General features: G+C 39.8%; 1 protein-coding gene across 1 annotated transcript; it reads right to left on the bottom strand.

The window, feature by feature from the left end:
- Window positions 1-11,452: 11,452 nt before the first annotated feature.
- bcl2l10 (BCL2 like 10) lies at window positions 11,453-15,477 on the bottom strand. Its single transcript, XM_041791030.1, has 3 exons — window positions 15,413-15,477; window positions 14,025-14,489; window positions 11,453-12,411 (listed from the first exon to the last, which is right to left on the bottom strand). Exons 1-3 carry the CDS (start codon window positions 15,443-15,445, stop codon window positions 12,289-12,291), a joined length of 621 nt encoding a protein of 206 aa, XP_041646964.1. The 5' UTR covers window positions 15,446-15,477; the 3' UTR covers window positions 11,453-12,288.
- Between the last annotated feature and the right edge of the window lie 2,137 nt (window positions 15,478-17,614).

Genomic DNA, 17,614 nt, shown 5'->3' on the forward strand with positions numbered 1-17,614 from the left:
CAGTTGTATTCTTAAAACGCAAAGTTATATTTTAAGTGCACAAATGCACACATTACGATGCATTACTATAAACTCTAAAGTCCTTATTACCTCCGCCAAGGAGGTTATGTGATCAGCAGCGTTTGTTAGATTGTTTGTTAGTTTGTTAGCAACATAACTCAAAAAATTATGGACGGATTTTGATGACATTTTCAGGAAATGTCAGAAATGACATGAGGAAGAACTGACTAGATTTTGGGATTGACCCAGATTACCGTCTGGCCCCAGAATTCTTTACGATTGGGAGATAGGGCTAATGGCAGAGGTCTGCGCTCTCCGACTTGCTTTTCTAGTTTACAAATGCATTAGAATTGCTCACTTTTGAGTACACACCTCAGGTCGCTGATTTAATCTGTCAAGTGCTCATGACTTGCATACCTGCCAACCTATCTACCTGCCCACCTCACTTCCTTCCCACCTGCCTGCCTACCTACATACCTACCTACCTGCCCACCTGCCTACCTACCTACTTGCCTACCTGCCCACCTAGCTACCTACCTGCCTGACTGCCCAATTAGCTACCTACCTACCTACCTACCTACCTACCTATCCACCTGCCTGTCTACCTACCTACCTAGCTGCCTGCCTGCCTCCCTCCCTCCCAACCTACCAACCTACCTACCTACCTGCCTGCCTACCTCCCTCCCTCCCTACTTACCTGCCTACCTACCTACCTACTAACCTACCTACCTACCTACCCACCTGCCTGCCTGCCTGCCTCCCTCCCTCCCTACCTACCTGCCTACCTACCTACCAACCTACCTACCTACCTGCCTGCCTACCTACCTACCTACCTACCCACCTGCCTGTCCACCTGCCTGTCTGCCTGCCTGCCTGGCTGCCTGCCTGCCTCCTCCCTCCCAACCTGCCAGCCTGCCTGCCTGCCTGCCTGCCTGCCTCCTCCTCCCTGCCTGCCTGCCTGCCTGCCTGCTAACCTACCTACCTACCTACCCACCTGCCTGCCTGCCTGCCTCCCTCCCTCCCTACCTACCTGCCTACCTATCTACCAACCTACCTACCTACCTGCCTGCCTACCTACCTACCTACTTACCCACCTGCCTGCCTGCCTACCAACCTACCTGCCTACCTACCTACCTACCTACCATCCCGCCTGCCTGCCTACCTACCTACCTACCTGCATGCCTACCTACCTTCCAACCTACCTACCTGCCTGCCTGCCTGCCTAACTACCTACCTTCCTCCCTATCAACATGCCTGTGTACCTACCTATCTACCTACCTACCAACTACCTACCTACCTACCTACCTACCTGCCTGCCTGTTTCCCTCCCTCCCTTCCTACCTATCTACCTACCTGCCTGCCTGTCTCCCTCCCTCCCTCCCTACATACCTACCTACCTACCTACCTACCTAGCTGCCTGCATGCCTGCCTGCCTACCTACCCACCTACCTTCCCGCCTGCCTGCCTCCCTCCCTACCTACCTACCTACCTACCTGCCTGCCTGCCTGTCTCCCTCCCTCCCTACCTACCTACCTAACTACCTACCTCCCTACCTACCTGCCTACCTTCCCACCTGCCTGCCTACCTACCTACCTTCCTCCCTATCAACCTGCCTGTGTACCTACCTATCTACCTACCTACCTACCTACCTACCTACCTACCTACCTAACTACCTACCTGCCTGCCTGCCTGTCTCCCTCCCTCCCTACCTACCTATCTACCTACCTACCTACCTGCCTACCTACCTTCCAACCTACCTACCTGCCTACCTGCTTACCTACCTACCAACGTACCTACCCACCTGCCTGCCTACCTACCTACCTACCTACCTACCTACCTACCTACCCAGCTACCTACCTACCAACCTAACACTTTTTGTATTTGGGTACATCTACCTTTCCTGTTGCAGTACACTGATGTACTTCCTCCTGCTCATTTAGGATGTTTGTCTCATTTTATGTGATGTAACACTGTTGCAGTAAATACAAGTTAAAACATTTCAAGTGTTTACACCTGGTCTGTCCCTGTGCCTCAGGCAGATAAATTGTATTTATCACAGCAACTCTAAAGCTGATGACTCACATGTTTCTCAGAGAGCTCCTGAGCTCATTGGAGCTGGAAGAGGACGATTGGGAGGGGTGGGGACACATGGGGGAATGTAACTCCTGTTGAAAGCATGTAATGCAATGTCTATGCTATTTTCAGGAAGTTTATAAGAAGAAGTGTCAGAGTTTTTGACCATTTTAAAGCTGACGCCACAAAATGAACATTCATCAGGACGGATGTTGCTGATAAGCTGCAAGGGAAAAAAGGTTAAGGATCTCTCGTGCAGTTGTTTTGGGAAGAATAAACTGAAAAGCATCAGTGCTTTACAAAGGCAGTTTTCTTCCTCTTACTTACCTTAAATGAGCATCAAATTTTGTTTTGGCTTTTTTTTAAATTTAACAGGATTGTTCAAGGTGGTAAATCCTATTTTAATTGAGATTGAAACCTGTTTGATTTATAGCAGACGTGTGTAACATGAAAAGTAAGGATGTGTAACCACAATGTCAATAGATAACACAAACAAAAAGGGGTTGTCAACTTGCAGCTGATACAGTCAAATATATTGTAGTAACTGTCCAATCATATTCAAAGTCATCTGCATAGGTGTATAGAATGGTCTTTAATGCATAAGTTAAACAGATATCAAAAATTAGATTACTTTTGGATGATGTTCTTGTTTATTGCAAACAAAATTTACCTTAATATACAATTTAATATGACAATCAAAAGTCAGTTTCAAGTTATTTTAGTGAGCATTGTTGGTTTTCTTTCTTTAATGGAAGGGTACCAACATTTTTGTCCATATTTGTAACCATTAAAACTCTGTATCTGCTTCCTCCTGCACTCAGTTGAGCATAGTCCATTAATACATTGTAATTTAACATCCCAACAGATTAAAATTAAGCCCAAGTATCAATCAGAATTTCCACACATTGTCTCAGTCCTTCTGCATTTACCAACAACATTTTGAACTATTGTCTTTAACGAGATTTAAAATGTTGACACTATACTTGACACACTTGAAATACCAGTGTTTTGTTATATGCTAGAGTTCTTGTTTTTCAAATTAATGGTAAAAAATGATAAAAGTAATTTGTTTTCTCATATCAGACATATCTTATCACACTATGTTCCCGATGCATTTAACACTTTTTATCTAGAAGTTTTTCCTTTTCAAAAATATGTCAAGATACTGGTATTTTTTAAGACCCTGCAGGGATGGATATTAGTCATTGGTACAGACTGTGTTACTAGAGCTGATTTGTGCCTCTAAATGATAAAGGAAGAAGAAGGAAGCATGCTGATACAATCTGTGGTTTTGTGATCGTCATATATTCTGAGAATCAGCACAAATTTTCAGCTTGCATCCACTGATCCTTATCACGAAGTGCAGAGATTCTACATGACAAACCTCCTCTTAATGGTACTCTCATAGACACGCTTACTATTAGTTGCAATCAGACATTTTAGAAAGAGTTAGTAAAAAAAGCATCAAAATATATTTTGACTATCAAATAAATGAATAAATAAATAAGTCACTGGGAAGGATTTCGGCCCCAACAGCAAGGTCCAAAAAAGATGGATGGATTCTTATATTGACAAACTTAAGCAATGAACTTGGGATTACTTTGAATTTTTGTTATTTATGTCATTTTCAGTGCTCTTTTTAAATCAGACAGAGTTGCTACACACATGGACACACACAATGCACATAGTTTATGATGTTTGAAAGGCCTTTTTCTGGGGTTCTGTCCAACTCACTGACCTTTGTGTGAGTGTGTGCATGCTACTGTCAGCACTCTGTCAAATATTTGTCGAGTTCTTGTACCACAGAGACAGAGGTGGCTCTGTGGGCTAAATACTTCTCTCTTTGACCATGACACTCCTCTCTTTCCTCTCATTCCTCTTCTACTTCTGTGTCTCTGTACACTCATATTTCTTGTCACAGTCAAACAACAAGAGAAGAAGACCCAGAGAGAGGGCTGGTTTGTTTCAGCTGACACATCGGTATGATGCTACAGGAAGTGGTAACATTAGTTGCTATCATTTTCCTCCAGGAAATGACACACTAACATGCCCAGCCTCGCCTCCACAAACATGCACATGCACACAGGGGGACATACTATAAAAGGCATTCTTTTATGACACACCTTTAAGAAGTTTTCAGTCCCCTGGATGTTTTATATTGATTTTTTAAAATCAGTCATAGTCAATATAATTTGGCTTTTTTGACAAAAACTTACAAAAAAATACCTCTTTTGTATTAATGTGAAAACAGATGTCTATTAAGTAATGACAAAAATATGTACATAGGTCCTGCAAATTGGTGCAATCAGTCACATAATCAGTGAAATGGGGATCACCTGAGTGCAGTGAATGTGTCTCAGGTGACTGTAGTACAAAGACACCTGTGTCTTGGAGCTCCTGTTACTGGTTAATCATTATTCCTGGCTACCATTACACCATGAAGACAAAAGAACACTTCAAGCTTTTCAGAGAAAAGATTATTGGAAAGTATAAGTCAGGGGATGGATACCAAAAAAATGTCAGTCATTGAACATCCCCTTGAGTTTGGTTGAATCCATCATCGTGAAATGAAAAAAAATGGCACGTGTGTAAATCTGTCTAGATCAGGCCATCTCACAAACTGAGTGACCGTGCAAGAAGGAGACAAGTGAGGGAGGTCACCAAGACACCTAGACTACTCCACTAGAAGTGAAGTCCTTTAGGAGACTCCATGGCCAAGTAGAAAGAAAGGTCTTTGGTCTAATTAGACAAAGCAGTGTTTTTTAACAATCAGGCAAGATGCTATGTTTGTTGGACACCAAACACTGCATATCACCACAAACACACCATCCCCCTGTGAAGCACACAGCATCATGCTGTGGGGATGCTTCATGACAGCCATCCCTGGACGGCATGTAAAGGTAGAGAGTGAAATTCATAGGAAATATAGGAAAATCCTGGAAGACAATATTATTCAGTCTGCAAGAGAACTACAGCTTGGGCGACGTTTTTTTCCCCCCAGCAATACAATGAAACAAAGCATCAGCCAAAGCTATACAGAAATGGTGACTGTTCTGGAGTTACCTGATCCCAGTGCGACCTGGCAGAGCTTGAGCAGTTCTGCACAGAAGAATGGAGTAAAATTACAGTGTCCAGATGTGCAAGCCTGATTGAGACCTATCCACACAGACTCATTGCTATGATGCAGCCAAAGGTGCATCTACTAGATACTGACTTAAAGGGGGTGAATATTTATGCAATCACTTATTTCACATTTCACATTTTTCTTTAACTGACATTACTTTGTAGAAATCTGTTTTTGCTTTGACAATAAAGAGGCATTTTTGTCAGAAAAGCCATATTATATTGACCATGATTTATTTATAAAACCAATAAAAGGTTAAAAGCTCCAAGGGAATGAATACATTTTATAGGAACTGTAACCACATACTGTTGCACTCATGATCGACTAAACTCTCCTCTTCCCTTACAATATTATGTATAACAAAGCAACAATCCTTACATCACAACAAACATCTGATATGTTTCACTCTGTATGTGTGTGTTTCTCTGCAGCACCCAGTCTGCTACTCTCACTATAAAAAGTCAGCTTTTATTGTCAGCTTGGTCTCCATCCCCACCCCTGTCACATCATGCAGAATTGTATTGTGTGGCTTTATAACAGTAGAGGCAGCACTAAATTCACTCAGTCAGAACCACCATAAACACAGAGGGATCATTTTACCAAACTGCATATCTGAGTGTAACACATGAGCCTTAGCTGAACTCCACACTGATGTAAGGGGGGAGTGGAGCAGTGAATAATTAAAATAAGATGTAGTAATCATATTTTTATTTAAAAGGCATCTTTGAAAAACCTAAAGTTTTTGAGAAACTAAGTTTCCCAACTGGTTACAACTGACTATCAAAATGAATCCTGAAACACCACCACTTTGCACCCTGTGAGAAAAACCAGTGTCAGTGTTTACTCTACCTAAGGATTAGCATCATCTAGAAGTCTAATACATTAATTAAATCAAATGATCTCATCAGATTAAAAGAAGCTTGAGAAGCAGAATGAATCAGAACAGAAATGTGGCATACAGCTGGAGTCAAACAAGCTCATGAGGACAAAGATCAGACTGACACATGACTAATGGCCTAAAATAAATAAGAAATAAATCAGTGAAGATGCAGAGACATTTTCAAGTCATTCATGTTAACCTTAACTCATGCCTTTGCTTCATATACACTGAAAATGTGCATTGGAATCAATAAAACAAACTCGACTCATGTTTCAGCAGATGCGTCTGTTGTCGTTCATGATGAAAGATTATGTTATGCTCATTGAATACATTAATCCCAAATTTACTGTAAATCTCCATGTATAATAGGTGGGCAGGTTTTCCGGTAAACCCACACTCACAGCAAATTAGTTTCAGGGATCTTGTGCCAAACATGTCAATGCATGTTTTAACAAGCATCAGAAAAGCTGCATATGTCAAAGCTGGAACTGCAGGTTTTGATGCATTTAAACTCTTCAACTTTATTTATTTGCATAGCACCTTTCATACATAGACATGTAGCCCAAAGTGCTTTACAAAGGAAAAGCCACAAAAGGCACTGAAAAAGCCACAAAAACTGTCATAACAGTATTTCACAACATAAGAGTGTTTATTATTTCAGAATTACATAGGACACTAATTTGAGGATATGAGCACAACCTGATTCCCATTTGTTTATTCTATTTTAACAAACACAAAAGATAAGGTGATATGAGAAGATCAACTAAGAGAAACATTAGCCAACTGCTAGATACTTTATCTTGGGTGTTAAATGATGGTGCAAGTTTCAACAACGTACTGTAAAAAAAGACAAAAATGTGAAAACTTAAATACAGTCTATTTCTACAGTCACAAGATATGATCATGTGTCAATCCATTAAATCACTCACTCCACCCTGCACAGCATTACCACATAACGACCAATAGAGGAAGCAGTATGGAGTTAGGCCGAACTACACAGCATCAGGGTTAATGGGAACTCACCAAACATCTGACCCCTCTTACAACAGCTTCATAAACTTTGGCCTAGAACAATCCCAAAAAAACCTCTAACACAGCAGTTTTAAAGATTTCACATGAGAGTGTCTTTATGAGAGATTCTTAACGTTAAAATGAAAGGCTCCTTTATCTCTGCCAGCTGGAACACAAGCAGGGTAGTTTCAACAACGTACTGTAAAACAAGACAAAAATGTGAAAAATTAAATACACTCTAGCTTCCACCACATTCAAGCAGTAAGTTTAAGAGATGATTTGGTTTTAAATGCACTTTTTCTCCATCAGTCAGTGAAATGAACTAAGAAAAGTTTTTAATTCATTTAGGCAACAAACAGAGATGATTTTGCTTACTGAAAAGGGTGTAAGAATAACACTGTTATTTCTAGGTATACCAAAAATACAGCAGATCAGTTCACTGTGTATAATGTCATTACATATAGACAGGATTGCCCACAGAGTTGGCTGGGCCCCTGACAAACCCAGTGAATACCACAGTGGACCCTCTGTAGTTGTGATTTACTGATGGTATCAATCTATGTACGTTTGATCAGTAGCATAGGTGCTAGCTTCCTGGCTAGCAGTTAATTCATTTTGGAGCTGAAAAGTGCATCAAGCTGTTCCCAGGTTCTGATGTTTAAATTAGTTTTTCTTGACACTTTTTTTAACCCCTTTCCACAAGATTTCTGTCACTTCTTCATGTCACCTTTAACCCATTTTGGCCACTTTTTTGTCAACTTTTGTCATGTTTAACCCATTCTGACACTGTTTTGCCAATTTTAAGGCATTTTACCTGTATTTTATCTTTGGATGCAACTTTAATGCCACTTTTTTCCAACTTTTGCAACTTTATGCCCATTTATGCAAATGTGCTACTTTTATTTTATCACTTCAAACCTCATTTTGCTGTTTTTCTCCCTCTTTGCCACCTATTTGTCTGTTTTTGGCTCTTTTTATTTGGCTCTTCCATCACATTATTACCACATTTTTGTCACTTTTAAACAACTTTTGCTGCTTTTTACCCATTCTCCCTATTTTATGCCACTTTTTGTCCCTTTTAACCCCTTTTTGCTGTTTGTTGCTCTTTTTGCCATCATTGACCTATTTTGCTGTTTTTCACCCTTTCTTTTCCACATTTTGGCCACTTTTTGCCAACTTTTGTCACTATATGTCCATTTTTGCCACTGTTTTGACACCACTGAGGCATTTTTGCTGTTTTCACCTTTTCTTGCAACATTTTTTTTCTGTCACTTTTATCCAAGTTTTGCAACTTTAGGTCCATTTATGCATATGTTTTGTTACTTTCAAACCACTTTAAACCCATTTTTTCTGTTTTTCTTCCTCTTTTGCCACCTTTTTGTCACATACCCATTTTTGCCTCTTCTTATCTGGCGCTACTATCCAATTTTTGCTGGTTTCCACTGATTTTACCACTTTATTTTTGCCATTTTAATCTAATTTCTTCCAATTTCTTGCCACTGTTTATGCCACTTCCATTCACCACTTTCAACCCATTTTTGTTGCTTCTTGCCTTTTTTGCCTCTTTACACAATTATGTTATAATCATTAAAGTTTTCTCAGTTTTTTCTCTTTTATTTTCTTGCATCCTGACATTTGTGAACAACATGGTTTAGCTATTTAGTCTGACATTACTTTCCAAATGCTTTAGTTCAGTGCGCCTGACTACATAGTTAACATTACCAGTAAAAAGTTATTATTATGAATATCCATATCTTAACTTTATCATTAAAGTTAACAGAAGGCTTTACTAACAGGGAAGGTTGCATCAGACAGTCCTGACAGGACCACCTCTGTTATCTGTACCTCTGATTGTGCATTATTAGGCTCCACTACGCCTGGCTGGTGATTTAGTTTTTCTAATCAGAAACAAAAGTGGCCAAAGTAACAGAATTTGAGTGGTCTGGGGTTGTTGTTCTTTTTTTTTTTTTTTTTTTTTTTTTTTAAACATAAGTAGGCCAAAAACCAATGTCATCTTAAATGGAAAACAAGAATGCACTAAATTTGTGAAGGGGGTATTTTCAGGCAGCTTAATCAAAATCAAACAGAGCAGACATGTTGAGCATGCAAAGGAGATAAATCACAAACAGCTTGCATTCAACTACACCAATAAAAACACCCTCTACAGAAAAGAGAAGAGGAAAATCTGCCATCTAGCACTGTTAGGAGTGTCCAGAGGGGAGTTAAACAATGTGGATACAACAGGAGATCAGAGGCTATTCTAACACACAATCTCCAATGAAAAAACAAGTGACAGGACTAACTCTGTATGTTCTGTGGGATTCTCTCTCTGCCTGCCAAGGAGGGGGGGGTCACAAAAGAGGACGTTTTTAACAAAATAAACAGAACAAAGTTTTGGTATTATGTTTGGTATTTGGTAGTACAATATTTATAAGGCAGGTAGACAGCTTTTAATTTAAAGAAAGATGAATTTAGCTAATCTCTGGGCTATAGGTTAAAATTAACAGAACAACCATGCAAACAGCTGTTGCAACAGACTTTGCCTTGTTTTTCTGGAAGATGTGTGAATACTGCTGTAGTGTTGTCTCACTTACTTCCTACTAGAACATGTGGACTATTATGTGTGTAACGTGAGCGCCCTCTACTGGAACATTACATCCTAAAGCAACCACAGAGTTTATGAGGTAGACAAGGCCATGTTTATCTTTGTGTAGCATGCTCTCTTCTTTTAACAAGTCTGTAAACATCTGGGAAGTGAAGAGACCAGTTGCTGTTGCAGTTTTGAGAGAGGAATGTTGTCCCATTCTTGTTTGATGTAGGGTTCTAGCTGTTCAGCAGTCCTGGGTCTTCTTTGCCAGAATGCAAATCATCTCATTTTGTTTTTAATTACATTTTACACAGTGTAATATCTGTTTTTGAATGGGGGTTTCATACATAGCTTAAAATGCTTTTAACAACTAAGCAACTGGTACCTGTAACTTCTGTTTGTGACTGTGCATACCTGCTAGTGTAATCTTTTGGATGCCATGAAGGTATGGTGGCATGTCCAGAAGAATGTGTTTGACTTAAACCCCATATTTGTACCACACCTTAGTAAAATGTATTGCTAAGAAATACAACTGAGATGTTTGCAAAATTCCTGTCCAATTTAAAAATAAATTGTGAGCCACATGTCCGAGTTATTTCAGGGGTGCTGAGACAACATTTAGAGGTTAAAAGGGTGTAAGCAGCAGGCAGCAGAGTAAAGCTGGTGTTAACTTTACACTAAGTATTTCTTAAATCCATCATACTTCACGGTCAAAGCTGATCCTATTTTGCATGAGCATGTTGTCATCAAAATAGCTTCCAAATGACAAACTAAACCAACTGTTAAGGTTTTCAATTTCAGTCCACTATGTTTACGAATCATATTAACCATTGCACTTTAGCAGGGGTGTCAAACTCAATCACAGAAGGGGGCCGGATTCTGAATTAAGGTCTAACCTGAGGGCCTAATAGGGTCCACATTTAACCAAACCTCATTTTCAGAAGTATTAAATTATGGGGGGAAAAATTAGCACTGATGATAAATGATTTTGAGATTTAAAAAGTCAAAATGATAAGTAAAAAGGCTAAAAATCTGAAATAAAAAGTCAAAATTATTAGTTCAAAAGGTCAGAACACAAAATTAGATGTTAAAATAATGCTTTTAAAAGCCTATTTTGTGGAACCAAAAAAGCTCAACTGACATCTGGAAAATACTTAGTCAAAACCTTTGTTATTCTGAGCAGTAAAATGTTACAGCTATTGCGATGTGATTATCATTTATTATTACTGAGTTTGCCTGCCTGGTTAGTGTAAAGGCTCATGAAATTATGTTTCAGTATTTGTTGGTAACACCCTTTTGTTTTTTCTTGTTATATTAAGCCTTTTCCCCTTGGGTAGTTCTTTTGTGAAATCTTTCCATTTCATTAATACAATAAAAAAAATATCAACCCCCTTCTATGTATTACTACACTAACTTGGATTATCTCTGCTTTTGTGCCATACATTAAACCCTGGATCTCCTTTTAACAATAAATTGCTTCAAGAACAAATTATAGTTAAACCTAATACGCTCTCTTAACTGGGAGAGTGTGAAGCTTTTTTGTCCTTAGGACGTTTTGTGCAAGTTGTTATGAACAAGAGTGCTGTGATAGACAGTGAAGCAGGCAAGGACAGCAAAACATCTCTTATTTATGACAATATGTCTGCATATGAAAGGAGAGTAGGAAGGATAATTTACTACTCATATTCTTCTACACACCCATGACCTACCAAAGAGAAGGCAGCCTTATGCAATAAAACAACTCTCATACACTCAATCATTTGACTCGAACTCCATATTTTACCACCTTTAACTCCTTTTTTTATTAAAAAAAAAAAACAAAACAGACAATAAATAGACAAAACAATGTAAAAATATAATGTTTCAGAGATCTGTGGGGGAATGCAAGAGCTTGTTTGTTCAAATAGCAGGATGTTCGACGTCCGATTGGTCCCTGGTTTGGTAGATCAATAATAGAAACATTTCACAAAGTATCATCATAGCACCGTCATAAGGTCGTCAGGCCTGCATTCAGCTCTGTCAACCATGTAAAATTACATAAATGTAGGACAAACGTAAAACAATGAAACAAATGACTTAGCTGCGGAGGTTTGAAAAGGGCCACTGCTGCTTACCGTTTCATTTCATATAAATATAATATATTAATTTATACATTGTACACTAGAATGGCTCTATACCACATACACAACTCAGGTAAACACGTGAATAAAAGGCAGCTGACAATTTTAAACCAAATGCTTAGGGGGATTCCAAATCAAGTCTTTTAGCTGCATCGCTGAAAACTTGGAAAGCAAAAGGACTTTGTGCAGAAACCTGTGCTTCAGTACTAAACCACATACACACTGCACACTTAGAGCACTTGCTCCATATTTCAGAAGGCATTGAGATCATTTTTACAATCTTAAGGAGCAAGAGCAAGATGTCAGTATTCTTGTGTGCGTGGGGTTTGAGAATGTGCAAACATTCAGTTGATGATGAGATTTTGACCCTGAATTCACTGCAGATTAAGCCTGTTGTTTTTGCAGCATTAATGTTAGAATTCAATCATCTTAGTAATTTAACCAAATAAAATGAGAACATTAAGAACGATTTTTTGAGGATGTAGAAGGCTAGCTAGCGCACCAAGAGGAAAGTGAGACCAGCGAGGCCCACGCCAGCTGCAGCAAACAGTGCCGTCTTCATCGACAAGTCCTGGCTCGCCTCTCTGGCACTGCGGGAGAACTTACAGAACCCTTCCTACAAGAAAAACAAAAACAAACACACTCGTGTAAACTCAGGTTGAGCACAAAAAAATGTAAACTTTCTCACAGGAGAAATTTAATGTACTGTTTTCATCCTTCAAATCTTACAGTTTTAACAAATTAAAAGAGCAAGGAATTGCTGTCAAAATGATGTCCTATCATTGGTGCTTTAGCTGACAGCTTGTGGCAATTACACAATAAATTCTTGACAATATGACACAGTTACAAACAGAAAAAAATATTTGCTCTTAGGTCATTTTCCAAAAAGTAACTATAGTTCAGCTTAAAGAGAAAATTTGGCTCATTTGGTAAAAGATTGAACATTGGCTTAAAGGGATGTAACGATACCTTGCAATACAATCGGAAATCAGTAGAAACATGGGCAATAGATTTGACAAAAACAACTGAAAAATAGTGGGTTCCACCTGCTTTTGGCTTTTCTAGTTAAATGTCTCTTTCTGAGAAGAGACCACAGCATTTAAAAGTATGTCTATCAAGAAAAAAATAAGGACAATGGTTATTTTGCATTTTTGTTGTCAGAAAATTAAAATAAAACTCCTACTGTTTCAGAAAATTAGCTGTGGCTTCTTCCGAAGCTGGGAAGCTCATATAGTAATAGCAGACAGTCGTTATTTGCATCATGTTTTCAAACTTAAGACATGATTGACCAGTGGGTGCACCTGCTCTCAGTACCAGGTGCTCGGCAGCTGCTTGTTTTTCAAGTCATACTATGCCAACTCTGAGTATGTCTGATGCCAAACTCAACACACTGAAGCTTTGACTGTTACTAAAAAGTCCATCTGGCTGAGCTGGTTATGTGTCTGTTGAAACCAGCTGCCAGCTGAAGAAAGGAGGGGTGGGTGTGTTGTGCATGGTTTGTGTGGGGAGGGGGATCAAGGCGAGCCCATTCACAAAAGCAGACATTCAGCTCTTCTGAGGTTCAGTTTTGTGAAGCTACTGGGCCACAAGTGTCCATCCTAACCAACCTCTAACAGTATTTGTAGTTAGATTAGCCTTACTGACATGGGTTGGAATGATTTTAGACCTTTTATTTCCAGTAACCAGCAGCCACTGCATGTTTGGTCTAACCACTATAAAACAAAGCTCTGATAATCTAAAGTTCAGCAGTGTTTGATCAAGTCCCTCTATTTACACTGCTGAGGTTTGTCATGTTGTTACAGCATAGATTCCTGAGAATCTGGGCTATTGCAACTCTACAATTCACATAATCACAACAGCCACATAAGACATCTCAGAGCTCACCTCATCCTCAGACATAACAGCAAAACAGGCTGCATCTAAACTCAGCTCAGGTCATGTTGAAGCCACGTTGACACAGATAAAAAGAAACTATAAAAGCCTAGCATTCAGGAAGTAGTCATGACCTGAGTTAAGTAGGTGGTTTCCAACGCCAATGGATTTTTTGAAAATTCACTTTCAACTTTAGGTCTTACAGGAATTATATTTTCAGTTCCCTTTTAAGCCGGCCGACAGCCCTTAATGTCACCAAACACTTCCCTTAGCTACACTGTTTGGGACTTAATTAGCCATGTACTGTCACATGAATGAGTCAGTCAGTTAAACAGTAGACATGTTATGACAACCTACCCATCCATCGTTCTCCAGCAGCCAGTCTTTTTTCTCCTCTCCCAGGTAGTCCGCTATAGTCTCGGCCAGTCCCCTGCAGTGTCCGGGCCCCTGTCCCAGTTTCTGCCCCTTTCCAGGGTCCAGCCCTGGCTTCATATCCTTCTGCTCCTGGAGCTGTCTGGCCAGCACCCCAGTAAAGGTGTAAAGGGACACAACCCTCCCCCAGTTCAAGAGTCCATCTCCCACTAGTTCCTCTATCACCTTCCTGAGGCTTGAGCAGGGGTCCGGCCCACACTGTCTGAGGAAGGTCTGAGCAAGGGAGTGGAAACGGGCCTGGTGCTGCGCCTCCATGTCCTGGGCTAGGCGCCTCATAGCAGCGGCTGACTCGCTGGGAGGTGGAGGGGCTGGCTGCGGGCTTGTGCAGCACAGGGACAGGTAGTCCTCTGCTAGAACCAGGGTCTCTTTCCACAGCCCACAGTCCATTTTCTACCAAGGAGGGAAAGCAATTTATTCAAATCAACTCTGTCAGTCAAAACACAGTCTATTCATTTAATTTGTAGGACGATTCAAACAAAAATGTATAGCTTCAGAAAAAATATTCTACTTATCTTATTTAATATGTATATTATTAATCCCTTTTAAAGAAGTAGTCGTTAAGTATCATTGAGATACATTTTAAAACGGCTAGAATTACATATCCCCACAGACCGTCAAAAGACAAACACCTGAATAAAATAAAGTTGATTGAAATGTCCTAAATCAATCATCTGTTGCAGCTTTTGAAACAATAGCTTGATTTGCTAACTGTTCAAGCTCTGCCTTATTCATAGTTAGCATTAGCTTTTAAAGAAAATTACCATAGCGGCATTTCCTTCAATAAACACTAATAAAAACGTTGTTAAGGATAGAAACACAATGTGAGAAATCCCACTGGAAGACCCAGTGTCTAAATGTACTATTTCAGCCGGGTGTAAGATCAGCAGCTTGCTAACAGCAGCGTAGCTAGCAATGACGTTCATAACGGCAGCTCTCCGTTAATGAAAGCCGGCAGATGCTAGATGCTAATCAATGCTAAGTCAATCATCACACAGATGTATGTAATACCGTAGAGTAAAATGCGTTTAATAACGGCGTTTTCAGCAGTCAGTAAACTCGCATCTGGCTAACTGACTGCTTCATCCTCCGCTAACAGACCGCTGATCTGTCACAGAGCAATGGAGGACACAAAGGACCGCATCCACACAGGCTGCCGTCTGCTAGCTTACCTAACACAGCTACATACACGCATTTACTGCGGTTTCATTTCAATTTTAAAACACCAATGAGCGGTGAGAACATTAAATTTCAGGTGGGACGCATTTACACAACGGTAAAACTATTTTCCAGTATGTAGAGAAAACAAAGCTCACCCTCCCAGCGATATCAGACTGCTCTCTGCACATACGGACGGCGGAAGGAGAACCTCGGTACACTCTCAGCTTCCCTTACACAGGCTGCATATTTATCGTCTAACTCCGCCTCTTGTTTCTCCGACCTACGCTCATCTACTACCCCGCAAAAAATCCCGCAAAAGTCCCGTCAGAATAAAGATAAAGGCGAACTCTTTTCTAGTTCTAAAGAGAAAACTCCTTTAATTAAGTCATAAGTTAGTTAATGTTTACAAAAAAAGTATCGTGTAAGAAGGTACAAAGGTTAGACGAGAAACATCTACTGAAGCCATAATAAGAACGCATTTGTTGGAATTGATGTCTAGGCGGATTAAACCAGTGTTACTGCCTATGGGATGGTACTAGACTACTCATACTTGGTACCAAAATAGTATGAGTAGGCCGAAATATCAGCAGCTGCAGAGGCTATTGACAGCATGAGCCATAGTGTTTTTTATTAACCTATTTTTTGCATAAATGGCAGCAGGATGCAGTCAAAAAGTTATACATCTGTATGTATCATAAGCTGTATGATGTTTACAGTCAGGTGTCAGAAGAAATCACAGCACTGAAACTGCACTGATAAAAGCAATTAATGACCTGAAATTCAACAGGGGTTCCAACAAAGTTTACATCTTAATACAACTAGATTTAAGTTACACATTTCATATGGTTGATCAGAACATCCTCTTACACTGACAGGCCTCTCCAGATCCGTCTTTCAGTGGCTCACATTATGCCTGAAAGAGAGAACATTCTCTGTATCACTTCCCAATTTTACACCTGATAATTTTAGCATTCATTGTGGGGTGCCACAAAGCTCAGTTCTTGGACAACTGCAGCTCAGTCTCTACATGATATCCCTGAGTTTCATCAACAGAACGCCTCTTACCATACCTATACAGTGATACTCAGCTTAATGTTTCACTTTCTCCTGAGAATAGTCCTGAACATAATCTAGACGCATTGATGAAATTAGCAAATGGGTGTCTCATGATTTTTTACAACTAAACAAAGACAAACGGAAATCTTGATAGTAGCCCTACAAAAACACAGGCAAGAGTTCATCTCTGCAGCACAGTGAGCATGTCAGTGCTAGTGCTAACAGGGATAAAGAAAACGTAACATATGTGTTACACCAGTACCAAAAAGTCATTGGCTTTGGGTTCAGTACAGAATCAATTTCAAAATATTACTTCTTGTCTATACAGCTCTGAATGGTAATGTCTTTCTGACCTACCAAAGGACTACCACCCAATCAGACCCCTGAGATCATGAGGCACAGGCCTCCTGACTGTACCTAAAATTAAAACTATGGTGAAGGTGTATTCATTCAGTCACCATGGTTCTCTGGAACAAACCTTTGCCTTTGTCTCTGTGTGCAGGTTGGTGAAAGGTGTTTCTACGATCATTAGTTATCATGAGCAGGAATTTGTATTTTTTCCTTGACTCATTGTGTGTCTTTGTTTCTGTTTGTTTCTTTTGTGTCGGTTTTTATCTTCTGTAAAGCACATGGAGTTTACATTTTTATGAAATGTGTTAGATAGAAATCTATTGAACTATTTGGGTCTTTAATTAAAAACAGTTTTGTTCTGTGGAAATTAAATGGTGTCAGTCTAGGAAATGTAACTTTTTGGTTTTTTTTATTTCATCTGAAGGCCTTTGATCTAGATATTGAGAAAACTTTATAATTAATCTTTAAAAAAAAAAGAAAACCCATCCAGAAGACACGCTAGCTTGAGAATATTACAACAGCAATGATTGCCCCTTTGCAGGGTAACTTTTCTTTATTTCTAAGTAAAGCTGTTGACGTCACATCAGGGGAAAAAAATCTAAATGTACTGTACCTCTCAAGAGGTGATTCCAGGTTTCAGTTCTGTTCTAAAATTTCGAGAGCAAACTCGTGATTTTTGGAGCTGCTTTCATTCATCACGAACAGCCCACCTCCTTTCACTTTCAGTGTGAAGAACAACTCAAAGCAGACCAGTACAGTGATGATATGAGGAAGTGAAACATGTAGAGGATGATGGCTGTAAAAGGGGATGGTTCAGTTGGTGATATTCTGCAGGTACTTTTCTCTGTGGGTGAACCCTGCCATCTTCTACTCCTTCAGGGCCTTTTTGGCTTATGTCTCTTTTACAGTTTTGTGGTTTAATTCGGTCTTTCCCCAGTGTGGTTTCCTTC

Source organism: Cheilinus undulatus, linkage group 1 (genome assembly GCF_018320785.1).
Source record: "Cheilinus undulatus linkage group 1, ASM1832078v1, whole genome shotgun sequence".
Lineage (NCBI taxonomy): Eukaryota > Metazoa > Chordata > Actinopteri > Labriformes > Labridae > Cheilinus > Cheilinus undulatus.